This window comes from Dothidotthia symphoricarpi (assembly GCF_010015815.1).
Source record: "Dothidotthia symphoricarpi CBS 119687 unplaced genomic scaffold P153scaffold_3, whole genome shotgun sequence".
Lineage (NCBI taxonomy): Eukaryota > Fungi > Ascomycota > Dothideomycetes > Pleosporales > Dothidotthiaceae > Dothidotthia > Dothidotthia symphoricarpi.
The window spans coordinates 238,933-255,066 of record NW_022985010.1 but is presented as its reverse complement, the minus strand read 5'-3'; the positions used below and the strand labels follow the sequence as shown (position 1 = coordinate 255,066).

The following is a 16,134-nucleotide window of genomic DNA, read 5'->3' as shown; positions in this document are numbered from 1 at the left end:
TGGACTGTGTGTGACTTCCGACCTGCGCGTTTTCACGGCTATAAGCTTCATCACGGCCATCACGACGGTTACGCCACAGCTCATGCTGCCGCTGGTGGGCGACCTGGCGCCGCCGAATCGCCGTGCGGCAGCGCTTTCTATCGTCGTGTCGGGACTGATGCTCGGTGTGCTGGTCGCGCGCGTGCTATCCGGCACGATGGCTAACTTCGTCACCTGGCGCGCCGTCTACTGGATGTCACTCGCGCTGCAGTACCTGATCTTCATCCTACTCTGGCTATTCATGCCCGACTACCCCGCCACCAGCCCGGGGATGAACTACTTCCGCATCCTCTTCGACATCCTGAAGATGCTATTCCGGCACCCAGTGCTCGTACAAGCCTGTCTAGCAGGCATGTTCTGCTCCGCGCCCTTCACCAGTTTCTGGACAACACTCACCTTCCTGCTCGCGGGCGATCCATACCACTACTCCTCACTTATCATTGGACTGTTCGGCCTTATCGGCATCGCAGGCATGCTGATCAGCCCGTTCTACGCGCGCACAGTGACGGACCACTTCGTCCCGCATTTCTCCGTCTTCTTCGGCCTGTCGTGCTCGCTGCTCGGCGTGTGTCTGGGGACGTATATCGGCCCGTTTAGCGTCGCGGGCCCCGTGCTGCAGGCGCTACTTATGGATTTCGGGAACCAGACTGCGCAGATAGCGCAGCGGTCTAGTATTTATGCCGTTGAGCCGAAGCGGCGGAACGGCGTGAATACGGCGTTTATGGTGAGCACGTTTTGTGGACAGTTGATTGGTACGGCGGCCGGGAACCATATTTATGCTAGAGCGGGCTGGATCGGCTCGGGCAGTACGAGTGTGGGGTTTACGAGTGCGGCGATTCTGGTCATGCTTGCGAGGGGGCCGTGGGAGCGGAGGTGGGTTGGTTGGAGCGGCGGGTGGGGGATGCGGAAGAAGGATCCGAATAGTGCGGATGGGAAGACGGCGGAGGGGTTTGAGCAGACGGGGAAGCAGGATGAGGAAATGGGTGCGCAGGAGAAGGTTTTGAAGGAGATTGCTGCTGAGCCGGGGCATGAGAGTCCGCTGAGTGGAAGCAGTGAGAAGGAGAGTGTGAGGAGTAGCAAGGAAGATGTGATACGTTCTGTCAAGGATTGACCCCATACAAAAGAGGCGGCTCAAAGCATATAGACGCTTTCCACGTTTTGCATACTTGCATGAGCAGGCGTTCTTGGTATAGATCTGCTTCAGGCTACTCATAGAATGTCAACAATCTTCTCGTCCTCATCCTCCTCCTCGTCATTCTTCAGAGCCATCATCTTACCGCTATCCCCAGCATAAGCACTTGCTTGTGGCATCTCCGACTCCTCGCCCTCCTCATCTCGCATGATAACCTGCACCACGCGATCGCAAGCCTCGCGCACATCCTCGTTCTCGACTTGTATGTGGCATTCCCGGACAATCGGATATACTTTTACTTTCCTCAGAACTTGGCGTCCCTCTTTCGTTGTGCTCAGTAGTAACAGCGTCTCCAAGTGTGCTTTCATGATCTCGACATCCTTCTCGCGCTCCTTGTCTGGTTCGAGGAGTTGTAGTTCGTCGAGCATGCCCTCTGTGTCGTCGTCTGCGTACTCTTCTGGGCCCATGAGCGGGAGGAGTATGTAAGGGAGGAGGTTCGCGCCGATGTGGGGTGGAGGTAAAGTCGGGTCGGGGGACAAATTCGAGAGTAGGACTGGATGGGCGGGGACGAGGAATGCGACGTTCTTGATTGCAGAGGCTACGCCGAGGCGTCGAATATGCGAAGCGTGGTCTGTGAAGACTTGGATCTTGGTTATGGGGATGATGTCGCCATCGTGCTCTTGTGGGGTGGTGAGGTATTCGCGTCCTTTTGGAAACTGAAGCACTGGTTAGTTCTCGCTCTTGTTTCGCGCAACTCAACACTCGCGTACCTTGGCCAAGTCGGCGAAAAAGTACGACAGGTAGTCGAAGTCTGCGTGCTTGTTGTATGCGCCCTCAGCACCCTTGACAAAGCAGTCCATGAGCTGATCCATGGCCCATTTCGACTTGGAGAGCTCCTTGGGTACGTCGCGCTTCAATTCGAGCACCCGTTGGAGTGAGTCATCTTTGGCCAGGTTGGCGAGGAGCATAGCAATTTCGTTCGCATTTCGTTCTTTCGGATTCTATACGCCGCATCAGAGTCCGATGTAGATATCCCATATATTGGGGAACTGACATACGGTTATCCGCGACAAAAGCGTCTCTAGGAAAGCATCGTCCTTCGCGAGGGTCTTTGTAATCTCCGTATCTGAGGAGATATTGATGAGGATGGTGAAGGCATTTTTCGCGATCGGCGCGTAATCTTTGACAAGAAGTTTCAAGTCCTTAACAGGCTCGAGTTGGTTGCGCTTGAAGAGTGGGACGTCGGTCTGCGAGTATCCGACGAGGTGTTCCACAGCTGTTTGATGTGAATAGCCGTCGCATGGTGGGGTGGAGGGGCAGTGTTCTAACCTGCTTGTCGGATCTGTGTGTTGCCATGATGCAGGAACTCAACCAACTAGCCAATAATTCTCAGTATTCTCACTTTGAGGTGCTTGGAGGAATCGCATACGTCTTCTAGTTCTGTCGGCATTTTGAATGTTGTTTGGAAATGCTCTGCTGTGCGATGACGGACTTTTCGAAAAACTTAAGCTTATCGATAAGTTTCACGCGCTAACAAACACCAGCGCGATTCGTCCTCTGTTGATTCCATCCTGCGCCAACAAGCAGCTTACGTCCATCCAGGAAGACCTTGATCGTTGTCTTTCCACTCATAAATAATTTTCGATCTACAACGTGCTTACATGGGTCATCTGGGGTGGATGCTGTAGTTTACCCCACCCCCCCGGTGAAAACACACCGTGAAGATAGCAACTCTGGACAAGACGGCGAGGACATCGGACGAAGCAACTGCCGATACCAGGGGAATTCAAAGCAAGCCATGTACAAAAGCACAGTGTGCCTGAGCTCGATGTCGTTGCATGAGGAGCTAGCCGAATTGGGGGCGAAGGGCGGCTAAATTCAACCTGCAGCTTTGAACACCTCCAACCGCCAGGGCTTCAAGCCGTGTCAACTATATGCGCGCCTTTTTGTCTTACATATGTATTAGCTCAGCAGTTCGAGTTCGCTCGAAGCTTGGGATGCTGGACTTTACCTAGGCAACCGGTGTGAATAATCCTTCCCGCATCTACACTCATATCAGACAGTGTATGCACGATTCAACGACCAAGTTGAGCCGCATTCGGTGAGGAGCACGACAAGTCTTTGTTGGCCCATGCACGCCCAAAATAAACTCGTCGGCGATCGCACCGTCCCGTCACATACATTGATGCTCTGTGCGTTGAACAACACTCGAGCAGCGACGAATCAACGCGACATGCAGGTATCGTGAGATCCTGGTAAGCGTGGGTGGAAGTGTAGCGAGTCTAGGGCGTTGGCGCTTAGAGCAAAGGACAGCCAACCACCAACATTATTACCGCCCTCCCGTCAACTGATCGAAGCGCTGGGGGTTATGCACGTCTTGATTGGATGTGTCTGCCAACCACAATGCTCAGAGTGGTCTCTTCTGCAAGGAAAGCGATTTTTGACCGCTACCAGAGTTAATACTCTCGTGCTAGCTTAGTAGGCGCGAAAGCATGTCCGTCTTATACTCGATATCCCCAGATTGCCCGTCATTCTAGGCAAATCTACCTTCTTCGTACTCCCAGTGTTGCTGCCCCGAGCCTTCTATTCGTCTCCCAAAAGTCGGTCCCTGTGCTAGCTGTAGTTGTCTAAACGGGCTCACATCAAAAGAGGAGGTGTTGCAAATTCAACATGGCCGGGCCAGCTTTTCAGTTGTTTCCTCCTCCACCTCGTGCTCCGCGGCAAACAAGTCCGCTCAGGAGACCCTCACCACATGTGAAACCTGTAACGCCAGAACCGGTAGTAGAGAGAGTGGATAGCGCAAAGAGCGACATGCCACCGACGGACTTCCACGAGCTTATCATTCAGGTCAACTCAGTTCCCGTATCGCCATCCAATTTAGTGGGCTCCCCGTCCACAATAACAGCTCCTCCACGGATACATGTACACAACCCGCAGGCCACCAGGACGCCGCCGCCAGTCAGTCGACCAGTGTTTGAGTCCCCTTCTCGACACCAATCACCCCATCCGAATACTACGTCGCAAGAAGATTATTATAGACCCCAAGATCCTCGAGCTCCATCGCCGTCCTTCTCAGTAGCAGGCGATCAAAGTCGATATCGACAGTTCAACGCAAGTCCAGATCTGAATCGAACGGTATCGCCCGCGTTCTCTACAAGTCCGACTCTTGTGCGAGCGAATAGCTCAGCGACTCAAGGGCGGAGTATGTCACCGCAGGAGAACATTCCAATGCGATCCATGTTCCCAGTCTACGACCCAACCGTTCCTCTCACACGACAAGCATACAAGCCCACAGAAACATCGCCAACTCACATTCCTCGAACTCAGATCAGCAGATTACCGTACGCTCCCGATAACTACGTTCCGTATGGCAACCTCAACACCAATGGAAGAACGGTGCCTACAGCACCGAAAACGTTCTTCACGCCATCGGGCTTGCTGGACAACCTGTGGCTAGCGACTAACGGTCAAGAAGAGCCCGTCGTTCAGATTTACACCCTCAAGATGCATCGAGCGACAGCTGCGAATCCCACTATCACGTTTGGGACAACACCATCTCTTCCCTTCTACAGCCTCGCACAATCTAATCTAGCCGGCGGAGGCGAAGTACCCAGCATTATGAATGAACTGCTCATTCAGCGCCATCACCCTACTCAGCCACGAGTCCTGCCAATCGCTCACCTCGATCTCATTGCTCCACCGTCTCTAGATAACGTGACTTTTGATCCGCAAGAGCAAGCATCTACAACTCTCCTTACGAACATCTACCCTAAGCTCGCTGCTCTTCAAGCACTCGACGCTGCAGCCAACTCTCCGGCAGCTTCGCATATTGCCATTACGGATCCTGGTGCTCAATCGCCCGCTGCACAACAGCTGGCTGAAGATGTCCTGGCGGGTGCTGCACAACGCGAATGCTGCGTGCTTGCATGGACACGAGACGCTCCTGAGCAACAGACGAATCCTTGGGCGCACCACATGCCCTCTGAAGGCTCGTATCAACTGCACCATCCCACACTTGGTACATTTCCGATCCAGATGGAAGGTGACTGTTCCGTAATCAACAAGCCCTCGACCCGTCCGATCACAGCAATATACGGTCACAACATGCGTGCGACTCCACAGTCTCCGGGACGGACTGCTTCGATTACTCTTCTGAACCCTTTCATCTTGTCGCCAACCTCGCCTCGAGCCAACGATTTCTCTCCACTTGCACCACCACCTCGACTAGACAGCCAAAATCGTCCCATTTCGATCACTCCGTCTGAGATGTCTGTTGGACAACTTCCTACAACGACCGATGCTACCGCAGACGACGCCATGCTCGCTCGCCTTGACTTTGCCAACGATGCCCTCACCCTGAACCTTGGAGCTCTGGCGCACTTCGGGAACCCTTTTCTCGTCGACGTCGTCGCCTCCACTCTCCTTGCCGTTGCCGTCGCAGAAGCCACACGGGGACGACGAAGTAGAAACAACAGCCGGGACGACTTCGAGCCCCCACCTCCAAGCTACCTTCTGACGCACAAAAAAGAGGACACAGCAGGCGCGTTCAAACAATCTTTCGTTGAAGGCTTTCAAGGGTTTGGCGGCAAGGCAAAGGGTCCAGTGTCTGGCAGTGGATTTAGGAAGTTCGCTTCAAGCCTGAAAAGCTCGACGACGAGTACGACTACGAGTACCACCTGTGATAAGGACATTGAGCTGGGAGAGTGGTACGGGCAGGCCAAGACGAAAATAAAGGAGAAGAGAGATAATAAGAAGGCGGATGGTGCGAGCAAGTTGCCGTTCGTTGCCAGAGCCATTATCGGCATTATAACCTTCTCGTTCAAGGCGGTGATTTGGATACTCAGGATTGCGATCAAAATTGTTGCGGGTGTCTTTGTAATGATTACACGGAACTTTGGTAAATTGTAGGGGCGGCACTCTTTTCCGATGCCCGACTTTGGACTTTTTGCGTTTCTATTCTTTCATTCTTTTCCGATATTTTTGGGGGTATTTTCTGGGAGTTCTTTTCTGCACGATACCATTTCCTTCTACCCGAGCTGGGTATAACTTCTATTCTACTACGACTTGAAATGGATGCTACTAGTGTAGCAGATCTAATTGGAAAATTATCATGATCCTCTATTGCTCTATTCTAGTGCTCGTTGACAACTGCATTATTCGCCATCTTTCTTCTTCCTCTCTGTCAAGGTCCCGAACCTCATCACTTCTTCTCATGCGTATCTGTACTCGTCACATAACAAGACAACCAGTCTATAAGCTTGTAAAGCTCAGCCAACTCCCAACCCCTCGCCCTTCCGAATCTCATAACGTACACTTTCATCATCCCACTTCCCAGCCCCCGGCTTCACCGCGCGCTCATCCAGAACTTGCGCCACCACACCGTCTCCGCATCCAGAAACCACGGCCGTGTACCCTCGATGAACTCTTCTGGCGAGGGCATGCCCCGTGCATCTAGATAGCCGAGCGTCATGACCAAGACATCGCAGGTCGTCAGGCTTGTGCGGGCGAAAGCGCAGTGGGATATGTAATGCGGCATTGTTTTGAGAAGATGCGATGCAGTGCCGGATTGTATGACTCAGGGATGCTGGCTGGAGAAAAAGGGGTGTGTATAACAGGAACAGGCGTATTGTGGTTAATGTTGTCTCGGTTTGTGGTGCGGTTGTACAGCTTTCATGGAGAGTGCATGGGTAAGCTTGCGTGGAGGCGATGGGATGTCGTTTTCCTTCTTGCTTTCCCGATAATCAACTCTTCTTCTCGCAGCTCTTGGTAAATATGCTTCTTCCCTTGCAAGTTTCTTCTCCTGTCGCTCTCTTTCGATAACCAGCAATGCGGGGCTGGTGTTATGTTGTTGTAGCTTTGCCAGCAAACTGATGTTCAGGGGCCTCGGGTGACCGCTGACGGCAACTTATCGACAATGACAACTCAGCGGTACCGAATAATGGCAATGCAGTTGATGTTGCACAAACGGAAGGGCAGGCGCGTGCTGAGTGGGGCGAGCGAGTTGCCGCAGTAAGCTTGAGATAGCGACGTAAGCACTGAGCTGACAGCGTCGCAATGCTAAAGATGTTTCAAGGTAATACAAGTGTATCAGATGTTGTAGCAATACACGGGGACATATATATCTATGCTGGTCTTGTTGTAAAAGTTCAAAGGCCACCTACCTGTGTCCACAATCATGCAGGAGTCTAGCCATCCCATCTCCACGCAGCCCAATCGCCAAACCTTGAGAAAGGAGAGAATGAACAATAGGAAATGGTGTAATACGACAATTCCCTTTTAGGGATACTATCAAGATTCGTTAGAGGCAGCGAATACGCTGAGTCGCGATGCGCAATGCCATTGGGGGTTGGTCGTGGTAGCGCAAATTACGCCCAGCAAATGAGAGGTTGAATCCGGGGTAAGACGAGATGTGGTTCCTTGTCGCAATAGGAAAGCGGGAGCGGCAGGAGGCGCGTACGCGGAACGATGGGAATCCGAAAAAACTGTAAGCGTGGGAGAAGATCGAGATGAATGCGAGATAAGGTTCCTTTTTCTACGAGTGCGGAGCGGCACGATGAAGCTCGATCCAACAACAACGGAGAATCCAAACCGACAAATCGGGAGACCCTCCAATATTCGTTGTAATTCAGGGACAGGCACTTTCGATATCAGCTATCAAGTGTGAGATGACATCAATACGTCCACACACAGTTGATTAGAGCAGCTCTACACCCTACTAGACTCTGCGACACATCCTACGTGTATCGCAATCCTTCACGATAGTCCAGGCTCGAACCTGACAACGAATTGCATGCTGTCCGTCTCGAAATCCACATCCTCTCCCAATCTGAAACCACACGGTTTTTTGCCTAAGGCTCGTCGTAGTTCTAATGTTAGATGGTGTCCTCTATCCAGCTTTGAGAAATTGATTCCACAATATACACATGACAACTGACACAAGACGGCCGGTGAGTGTGAGCTTGAACTGCCACAGCATGATTGTGCCTGATGTGGTGTAAGATAAGTTGTAGAGCTCACAAGACTCCACGACAGCCATCACCCGCACCGGAAACTACTACTATACTCATCGTCTCCAGAGGCTTCGGCTACCCTATCTTCTCTTGCTCGACAGACAGTGTTAGGGGATCGCGCGAAAGAATGCGAACCAGAGGAGAAGCCAAAACCAGGCCCTACGATCTGTACTAGGGATGCCTTGCAGGATGTGACGCGCAGTCTCTCGGGCTTGGTGTAAGGAGACACACTATGCTGCCGTGTCGTGATAGGCAAAGATTATTGGAGAAGAGTGTGATTTGTGGTCTTGCTGACATCTTGTACACTGAGGCTAGATTTCTGTACCAACCGCACGTCTCGAACGTTCAATGAATAGGGGCCGTCTTGACGTAATCACTACATGGCAATCTTCATAGGCGATGGCGGGTAGAATCCCTAAAGAAGCACACGGCGCGCTCTTCTACTCTGTGTTACCGTAGCCAAGAAAAGCCATGATCCTGCCGTCTGGGCAGCTCGTTGAATGTTGTGTTGTCTGTGTGGTGAGGCCACCGCGGCGCAAAGGGAACCGAGGCGTGGTACCTAAGGCTATTTGGGTTAGGCGCCGTTTTACTACCGAACGTCGTCGACCTTGGCCGTTTCCGACATCATGCATCCGTGACAGTAAAATGGGATACTTTCTGGCTCAGACGAGCATAAGAAAGACGATCAACAACCTGGTGAGTTCCGTTACTGTTTGAATCAACTGGAGGTGCTCACTCCATCTTGATCGAGATGATCATGGAATGTGCACGTGAACAGCTTGGAAGTGCCGAGTGCCCAGACGGAGGTATCGTATAGAGAGCCCTTTTGGTATATCTTTGCTGATCAAGAGCCATGGTAACTTCATTCATGGCAGCCTCGCGTGATTTCTGCCTGGAAAACAATCACTGACAAGTTTGCTGGGTGTTTAGACGCTGAGTGGTGAACTTGACTCGAGACTGGCATTCCTTGTTAGCAGATTGCTTTGATTCTTCCATTCAGAACGTAGAATAGATGTTGGCTATACGGACCGTCTCTACGTAGATTGCGGGGCTCCGCCTTGTTCGTAAGGGGGTCGTTGCACAACGTCGTGCCGTTCTTCACTGTAGCCTCTACGTCTCGAAGTGTAACCCAAACAGATGGGACAACCGCGTGTCAGACTCGAAAATAGCACCTCAAGTTCAGTCTTATTGGCAGGTAGTCATGCCGATTGGAATTAGTCTCCCATCCTCTTGCGTCACCCCAGCCTAGCAATTCTTTCGTACAATTTGTCCGCTTGTTTGCGGGGTTGTAGTCTTGGGTTGAACGCCTTCGCAAGGGAGACTGACAGGGATTCTTACAGAGAAAACCTGGGAGTGAAAGCCGTGCGCACGGACAAACGGTCACACGAACCACTGACTACTTAAATAAGATGCCTCACCTAGCTCTCCCCCGCATCTGCATTACTCAGAGTTTCCATCAACCCAGGTATCATTCACGGCAAGATGAAGGTACGACTATGCCCACAGCTTCGGACAGATGGATAATGCTCACTGATGATGGCTAGACTTTCTACAACATATATGCGATCTGCGGTTTCGCCGCCATTGGCGGTGGACTGTTCGGTTTCGATATCTCTTCCATGTCCGGTGTCCTTGGTACGGCCGCCTACAAGAACTACTTCAACGGCCCCAGTGGCACTCGTCAAGGTGGTATCACTGCCTCTATGCCTGCAGGCTCCCTCGTTGGCGCCCTGTGCTCTTCCTTCATTGCCGACCGCCTGTCTCGTAAGATCGCCATCCAGATCGCTGCTCTCATTTGGATCCTTGGTGCAATCCTGCAGGCCTCATCCAACGGTATCCCGCTTCTCTGCGTCGGCCGTGTCGTCGGTGGCTTCGCGATCGGTATCTGTTCCGCCATTGTCCCCGTCTATCAGTCTGAGATTGCACCCAAGGAGATCCGTGGTCGTGTTGTCTCTCTTCAGCAATGGGCTATCACTTGTGAGTTATTTATTCCTCATCTCGACTGTGGCGTCTACAGAGGATGCTCCCACACCATATCGAAGAATGATAGATCACTGGCTAACTCCAGCTAGGGGGTATCCTCATCCAATACTTCATCCAGTACGGCTGTTCCTTCATGGGCGGAGGCGCCAAGAACCCAACCCAAGGCACTGCTGCTTTCCGCATTCCATGGGGTATCCAGGCCGTCCCCGGTCTGATCCTATTCATCGGCATGTTCTTCTTTCCCAAATCCCCTCGATGGCTCGCCTCGAAAGATCGCTGGGAGGAGGCTCTCCAAGTTCTGGGTCACCTCCATGGTGGTGGGGATATGAACCATCCTAAGGTGCTTGCCGAATACAAGGGGATCGAAGACGCTCTCCGCTTTGAACGCGAGCAGGCCGAGACTAGCTTCGGTGCTCTGATGAAGCCTCGCATTGTCAAGCGTGTTGTTCTTGGCATGTCCATTCAGGTTAGTGAAAATTCCGAGTTTTACCCTTTTTTGGTCCTTTTTTGTCACCACACTCAAAACACACACTAACTCAACCACCTCCAGGCTTGGTCGCAGCTCTGTGGCATGAATATTATGATGTACTATGTAGTTTAGTATTCCCCTCCTCGTCGGCCTGGTCATAAAAACTAATCTGGGGCAGGTTTTCATCATGCGAGGAGCTGGCATCGCGGACGAGCTCCTGACAGCCTCAGTCCAATACATAATCAACGTAGCCATGACCCTCCCCGCAATCCTCTACCTCGACAAGTTTGGCCGGCGCCCGGCTCTCCTAATTGGCAGCTTTTTAATGATGACCTGGCTCTTCACCACCGGCGCCCTCCAAGCCACCTACGGAAACCCCAACCCCGACAAAACCGACAGGGACATCTCATGGGTCGTCCCTAAAGAACACAGCAGTGTTTCCAAGGCGATTGTCGCGTGCTCATACCTCTTCGTAGCCACCTTCGCCACCACCTGGGGCCCAACATCGTGGACCTACCCATCTGAGATCTTCCCTGCAAAAGTCCGCGCTAAGGCCGTCTCGCTCGCGACCGCGGCGAACTGGACATGGAACTGCATCCTCGCCTTCGCCGTGCCGCCGCTCCTTTGGAGCATAAACTGGAAGATGTACATGGTAAGTCCTATGCCCCTTTTCCCCCCAGCAAACACATCATATGACTGACTGATACTGCAGATCTTCGGAACTTTCAACGGCCTGGCGTTTATCCATATGTTCCTCGCTGCTCCCGAGACAAAGGGCAGGACGCTCGAGGAAATGGACGATATCTTCGACCGGGGCGTGCCTGCTTGGCGGTCTGGGAAGGGCGTTTCGCGCCTCGATCGGCTTGCGGATGATATTGAGAAGGGGGATGTTGAGGTGAAGACTGATGCTCGGGACCATGCGGAGCAGATTGGTGTGCAGCCTAAGGCTGTTTAGACATGGGTGGTTTGGTGTGTGTGAGGTATGCATGCTCTGGTATAGAGATATGCTAATATATAGGCCAGCAAAGCAAAGTCTACATGTATATATTAGCAGAAAAACAGGGTGGAAGGCAAATGTAGATTAGTAATTAGCAGTAAAAATTACCTGCATACATTTTACACTAAGAAATTAAGATTTTACAGACTAAAAAAGACCCTAAAATACCCCTAGAATCTAAATCTAGGATATATAAACTATAGTAATAACTGTAAAACTACCTATTTATATCTATAAACTATATCTCTATAAAATTATCCTTAAGAGAATTAAGTACCTTCTTAGTAGTACGCAGGTACTTATAGACCTTACAGATCCTCCTATATATACCTAGATAATTAACTATAAACTTTACAACCTTTATAGACTTCTTTACAGAGGCCTTAACCTCCTTAACGCTATTATCTTTAATTACTACTAGTTCTGTATAGGCCTACTTATAGCTAGGTTTCTTCTTAGGCGTCTCTTTCTTAATAGGCAGAAGAATATAATCCTTTATAAAATAGTTAGTAAACAGCTATATTAAAAAGAAAATATCTATAAAATAAACCTTAGAATAAGTAGTACTTACCCTTAGACTTATAATAGTAAGCAGTATACTTATCTTTATATACCCTATTAAGTAAAATATAGCTACTAAACAGCCTATAATAGCTTTTACACTTTCTATAGGACTTAGCTACTATCTTTTTAACTATCTAAAGTAAGGTAGCTTTAATATTTACAGCCTATTCTAGAAGATAAAATAGTTAGTAAATAGTTATAAAGAAAGAGAAATTAAGTATAAACTTACTATTAAGAGTAATAATATAACTAGTATAAACTATAATTTCCTATTTTATAGGTAGTTTATAAAGTATAGTAATTTACTTAGATATTAATTTAGACTATATTACCTATTCTTTAAGTAATATAAAGGCCTTATTATTATCTATAACTTTATTTTTAGGTAAATTATAGATATTTTTAGGTAAATTATAGCTATTTTTAGGTATATCCTAGTTAATATTATCTAAATTACAGACTGTATTATACTTCTTATACTCTTTTAGAGCAGGTTTATAGGTAGAATTAATAGAATTATAGGTAGACTTAATAGTATTATAGACTAGTAGAGCAGATTTACAGTTTAATATAGTAGGGTTAAGAGGTAGAATAGAAGGTTTATAGGTTAAAACTAAAGATTTACTAGTTAAAACTATAGATTTACTAGTTAAAACTAGAGGTTTACTAGTTATAACTATAGGTTTATAGGTTAAAACTTTAGGTTTATAGGTTAAAACTTTAGGTAATTTAGTAGTCTTACTAATAGAATTAGTAGTATTATAGGTAGAATTAATAGTCTTATAGGCGTATTTAAGGCACTTACAGTTCTCTCTAAATATATTATAATTAGTATTAAGTATATTATAGTTATCTATAAACAAATTAGGAAGGAAATTAAAATAACTTAGTCTATTAAATAAACTAGTTACTAAGCTGCTACAGTGTTATATAGACCTATTAGGCTTAGTCTATAGATAGATTACAGATATATCTAGTTTACTATAGGTACTGTTATTAGATATAGTAGCTATAAAGAGTTAGAAACAGCTAGTAATATAGGATAAAACTTATAGTAATAGGTTATAAACTTATAGTTAAAGTAGTACTAGTAGTAGTACTAACTATAAATAAATTAGTAAGTATCTATAAAATGCCTATAAAACTTAGTAACTTACTAGGGTAGTAGAGTAGTAAAAGAGAGAAGGAGGAAGTTAAAGAAGAAGTAATAGAGTAATTAGGTAGAAGGCAGCTCTTATATAGATATCTACCTAGCTATAGAAGGCACTAGAACTAGTAGTAAAGGTAAGATAAGTAAGTAAAAGTAAAAGTAAGTAAGTTAAAGTAAATTATAATTATATAAACTAAGTAGTAAATACAGTAAGTTATAAATAGCTAGAAAATATATATTTAAATAAAATCTACGCTAATAAGACCTCTAAATATATAATATTTATAACTAAATAAGTCTCTCTTATAACTATAGATATAGGAGGTAATAAGATAGAAAGGCCTATAATAGTAGTTACGCATAATAAAGTAACGTAAAGCTAACTATACATAAAGACTATATAGCAGAGGTTAATACCTATAATAGATAGTAATTAACTCTAAGACTTATTAATAGTAATTATAAAAAAAAAATAGACTAGAAACTAAACCTATATAATAATAAATAGCAGCTTACTGTCTATAAATATAAGCTTAATATATAATATTAACTAAAGCTAATCTATAAATTTACCTAAAAGAATATATACCTTAATAACTTAAGTATTAATATATATAATAGTTAAGTAAGTACTGTTATATAGACTCTACTTAGGATATAAGTTCTATAAAAGTATAACTAGGATACTAACCTTTAGTAATAGGTATAAAGGCAGTAGACTTAGAGGCTTAAAAGACTATAAAACTTCTATAGAAAGTATATTCTATATAGTATTATCTTTTATAGCTGTAGAATCTATTATAATTAGCTTAACAGAGTTACTAGAAAAAGCTATAAGTATTAAACTATTAATAGTAGCTACGTTATTATTCTATATAGCTAAAATAGCTTAACTACTTAAAGCCTAATAGTTAGTAATAGTAGCTATAACTATCTATAAAGAGTATATATAAGACAGAAACTTATCTAAACTATAAAATACTCTTATTTAAGTAAGTAATAAAACTAGACTATTAGTTTACAGAGTAGCTAATATATAAGTCTAGTCTATAAAATAAGTATTTTTAAGCCTAGAGAGTACCTATATATTCTAATAAAGGTATAAAATAGTTAAATACAGCTATATAATAGTTAATTATTAGAGATATATATTAATAATAGTAGGCTACTAACTCTAGTAAATAACTAGAAGAATCTACACAAAATTACTACTAGTAATAATAGAAAGGCTGCTAAATAGATTAGTTAAGTTATAGATATTCTAAAGTATATAGTAGACTACTTTAAAGTAGTAATAGTACTATATAGGTACCTTATCCTATATAATAAGTACTACTTACTTTAGTAACTGCCCTAAATTAGAGGCTAGTAGAACTAGATAAATAGAGTTATTATAGATATCTAGAGAAATCTAGAAATAGAAGTATATAGTTTATCTACCTAGCAGTAATATAGCTATAATACTAAATAAGGCTATATAAAGAACTATATAGCCCTATAAATAGTAGTAGGCGTAGATATAGTACTAGAGATATGTCTTACTAGTATCTACAGAACCTTATATAAAGAAATATACAGTTTACAGAGCTATAGTAATAGCTATAGTAACTATATTAAAAACTACAAGCTAATTAGTATTAAGACCTATATATATATCCTAAAAAGTAGTATCTTCTATATCTATATTATAGGCAAGCTTAGCAGTAATTATTTAATTTCTAACCTATATTCTCTAGTTATACTTATAAGTTAGTAGAAAGAAGTTTAAAAGATACTTACTAGACTTAATAAGAAGAGTATTAATTAAGTATAAGCTATAATTAAGGTATATATTATTTATAAAAGATATAAGTAGAGCTGCTATAGGTACCTATAGGTTATTATAAGAATTAGTATAGAAAGTAGTCTAAATAGTAAGCAGGTCTATAACTAGACTATTTAAGAGTATAAAAATAAAAAAGGTCTATAATATACTACCTATAGTAAAGAAAGCAGCCTTATAAAAGTAAGTAATTTAGTTACTATTATCTAGTAAAAGTCTATAGGCAATAGCTATAGCCTAAAAAGTTAGATATTTAATACTATTAATAGTTTATAGGTCCTTAAAGCTCCTTAGACCCTATATAACTATTAGGAGTAGCTGTATATAATAGCGTTTACCTTATAACAGACTATAGAAATATATATAGCTAATTATAACCCCTTACTTATATAAAGTCTATATCTTATAGGGTAAGTTCTATATAAAGAAACCTAGATAGTCCTAATATAATAAGTAATAGCCTATAGGAAAATCTATATTATACTAAAAGAAAGTAGTTAAAGTAGTTATAGATTATTTAAGGTATAAAGTAAGATCTATAGGTATTACGTTAGCTAAAAATATAATAGTTTACTAATTAAGTAGATAAACTATAAAAGCTATAATAGAAGAAAATTTCTTATATACTAGAAACTTAAAAAGCTGCTAAGTAGCTTTAGATAGACTAATATACTGCCTATTTAAGTACTATTACACCTTATTATTATTAGAAATATTTAATACAGCTTAATTAGTGCCCTTATAGATATACTTATAAATATACTTAATAGCGTATATAGTCCTATAAACCTTAATATTAATATAAGCCTAGTATTTATAGAAGAACTGTAGGTAATATAGGACTACCTACTAGTTATCTAGATATATAGTACAGCTGTAGTACTTTACTAGTAAGGTTTAACTATTATTACAGTACTAATATTTAGGGTAACTATCCTTATAGATAACTATAGTAAGATAGTAATACT

General features: G+C 44.6%; 5 protein-coding genes across 5 annotated transcripts in view; 3 read left to right on the top strand and 2 right to left on the bottom strand.

The window, feature by feature from the left end:
- P153DRAFT_331665 (MFS general substrate transporter) overlaps window positions 1-1,150 on the top strand; it is a gene marked incomplete at its 3' end in the record, with an annotated part of 1,980 nt that extends 830 nt beyond the window's left edge. Inside the window, exon 2 of the mRNA XM_033665476.1 lies at window positions 46-1,150. Within this exon, the coding sequence (XP_033527567.1) occupies window positions 46-1,150 (1,105 nt within the window). The remainder of the gene's footprint in view (window positions 1-45) is intronic.
- Window positions 1,151-1,248: 98 nt separating this feature from the next.
- Window positions 1,249-2,621, bottom strand: P153DRAFT_282384 (DNA-binding protein-like protein HGH1; the record flags this gene model as incomplete). The annotated part of the gene is made up of 5 exons (XM_033663194.1): window positions 1,249-1,887; window positions 1,942-2,172; window positions 2,230-2,447; window positions 2,501-2,546; window positions 2,601-2,621. The coding sequence occupies 5 exons, from the start codon at window positions 2,619-2,621 to the stop codon at window positions 1,249-1,251; spliced, it is 1,155 nt and encodes a 384-aa protein (XP_033527566.1).
- Window positions 2,622-3,982: 1,361 nt separating this feature from the next.
- P153DRAFT_331657 (uncharacterized protein) lies at window positions 3,983-6,284 on the top strand (the record flags this gene model as incomplete). Its single annotated transcript, XM_033665475.1, has 2 exons — window positions 3,983-4,236; window positions 4,288-6,284. 2 exons carry the CDS (start codon window positions 3,983-3,985, stop codon window positions 6,077-6,079), a joined length of 2,046 nt encoding a protein of 681 aa, XP_033527565.1. The 3' UTR covers window positions 6,080-6,284.
- On the bottom strand, window positions 6,285-7,204 carry P153DRAFT_363396 (uncharacterized protein). The gene has a single exon (XM_033667367.1). The coding sequence runs from the start codon at window positions 6,705-6,707 to the stop codon at window positions 6,516-6,518; it is 192 nt and encodes a 63-aa protein (XP_033527564.1). The 5' UTR covers window positions 6,708-7,204; the 3' UTR covers window positions 6,285-6,515.
- Window positions 7,205-9,487: 2,283 nt separating this feature from the next.
- Window positions 9,488-11,774, top strand: P153DRAFT_331652 (general substrate transporter). The gene is made up of 6 exons (XM_033665474.1): window positions 9,488-9,669; window positions 9,726-10,158; window positions 10,254-10,630; window positions 10,715-10,759; window positions 10,812-11,285; window positions 11,346-11,774. Exons 1-6 carry the CDS (start codon window positions 9,664-9,666, stop codon window positions 11,586-11,588), a joined length of 1,578 nt encoding a protein of 525 aa, XP_033527563.1. The 5' UTR covers window positions 9,488-9,663; the 3' UTR covers window positions 11,589-11,774.
- Window positions 11,775-16,134: the final 4,360 nt, after the last annotated feature.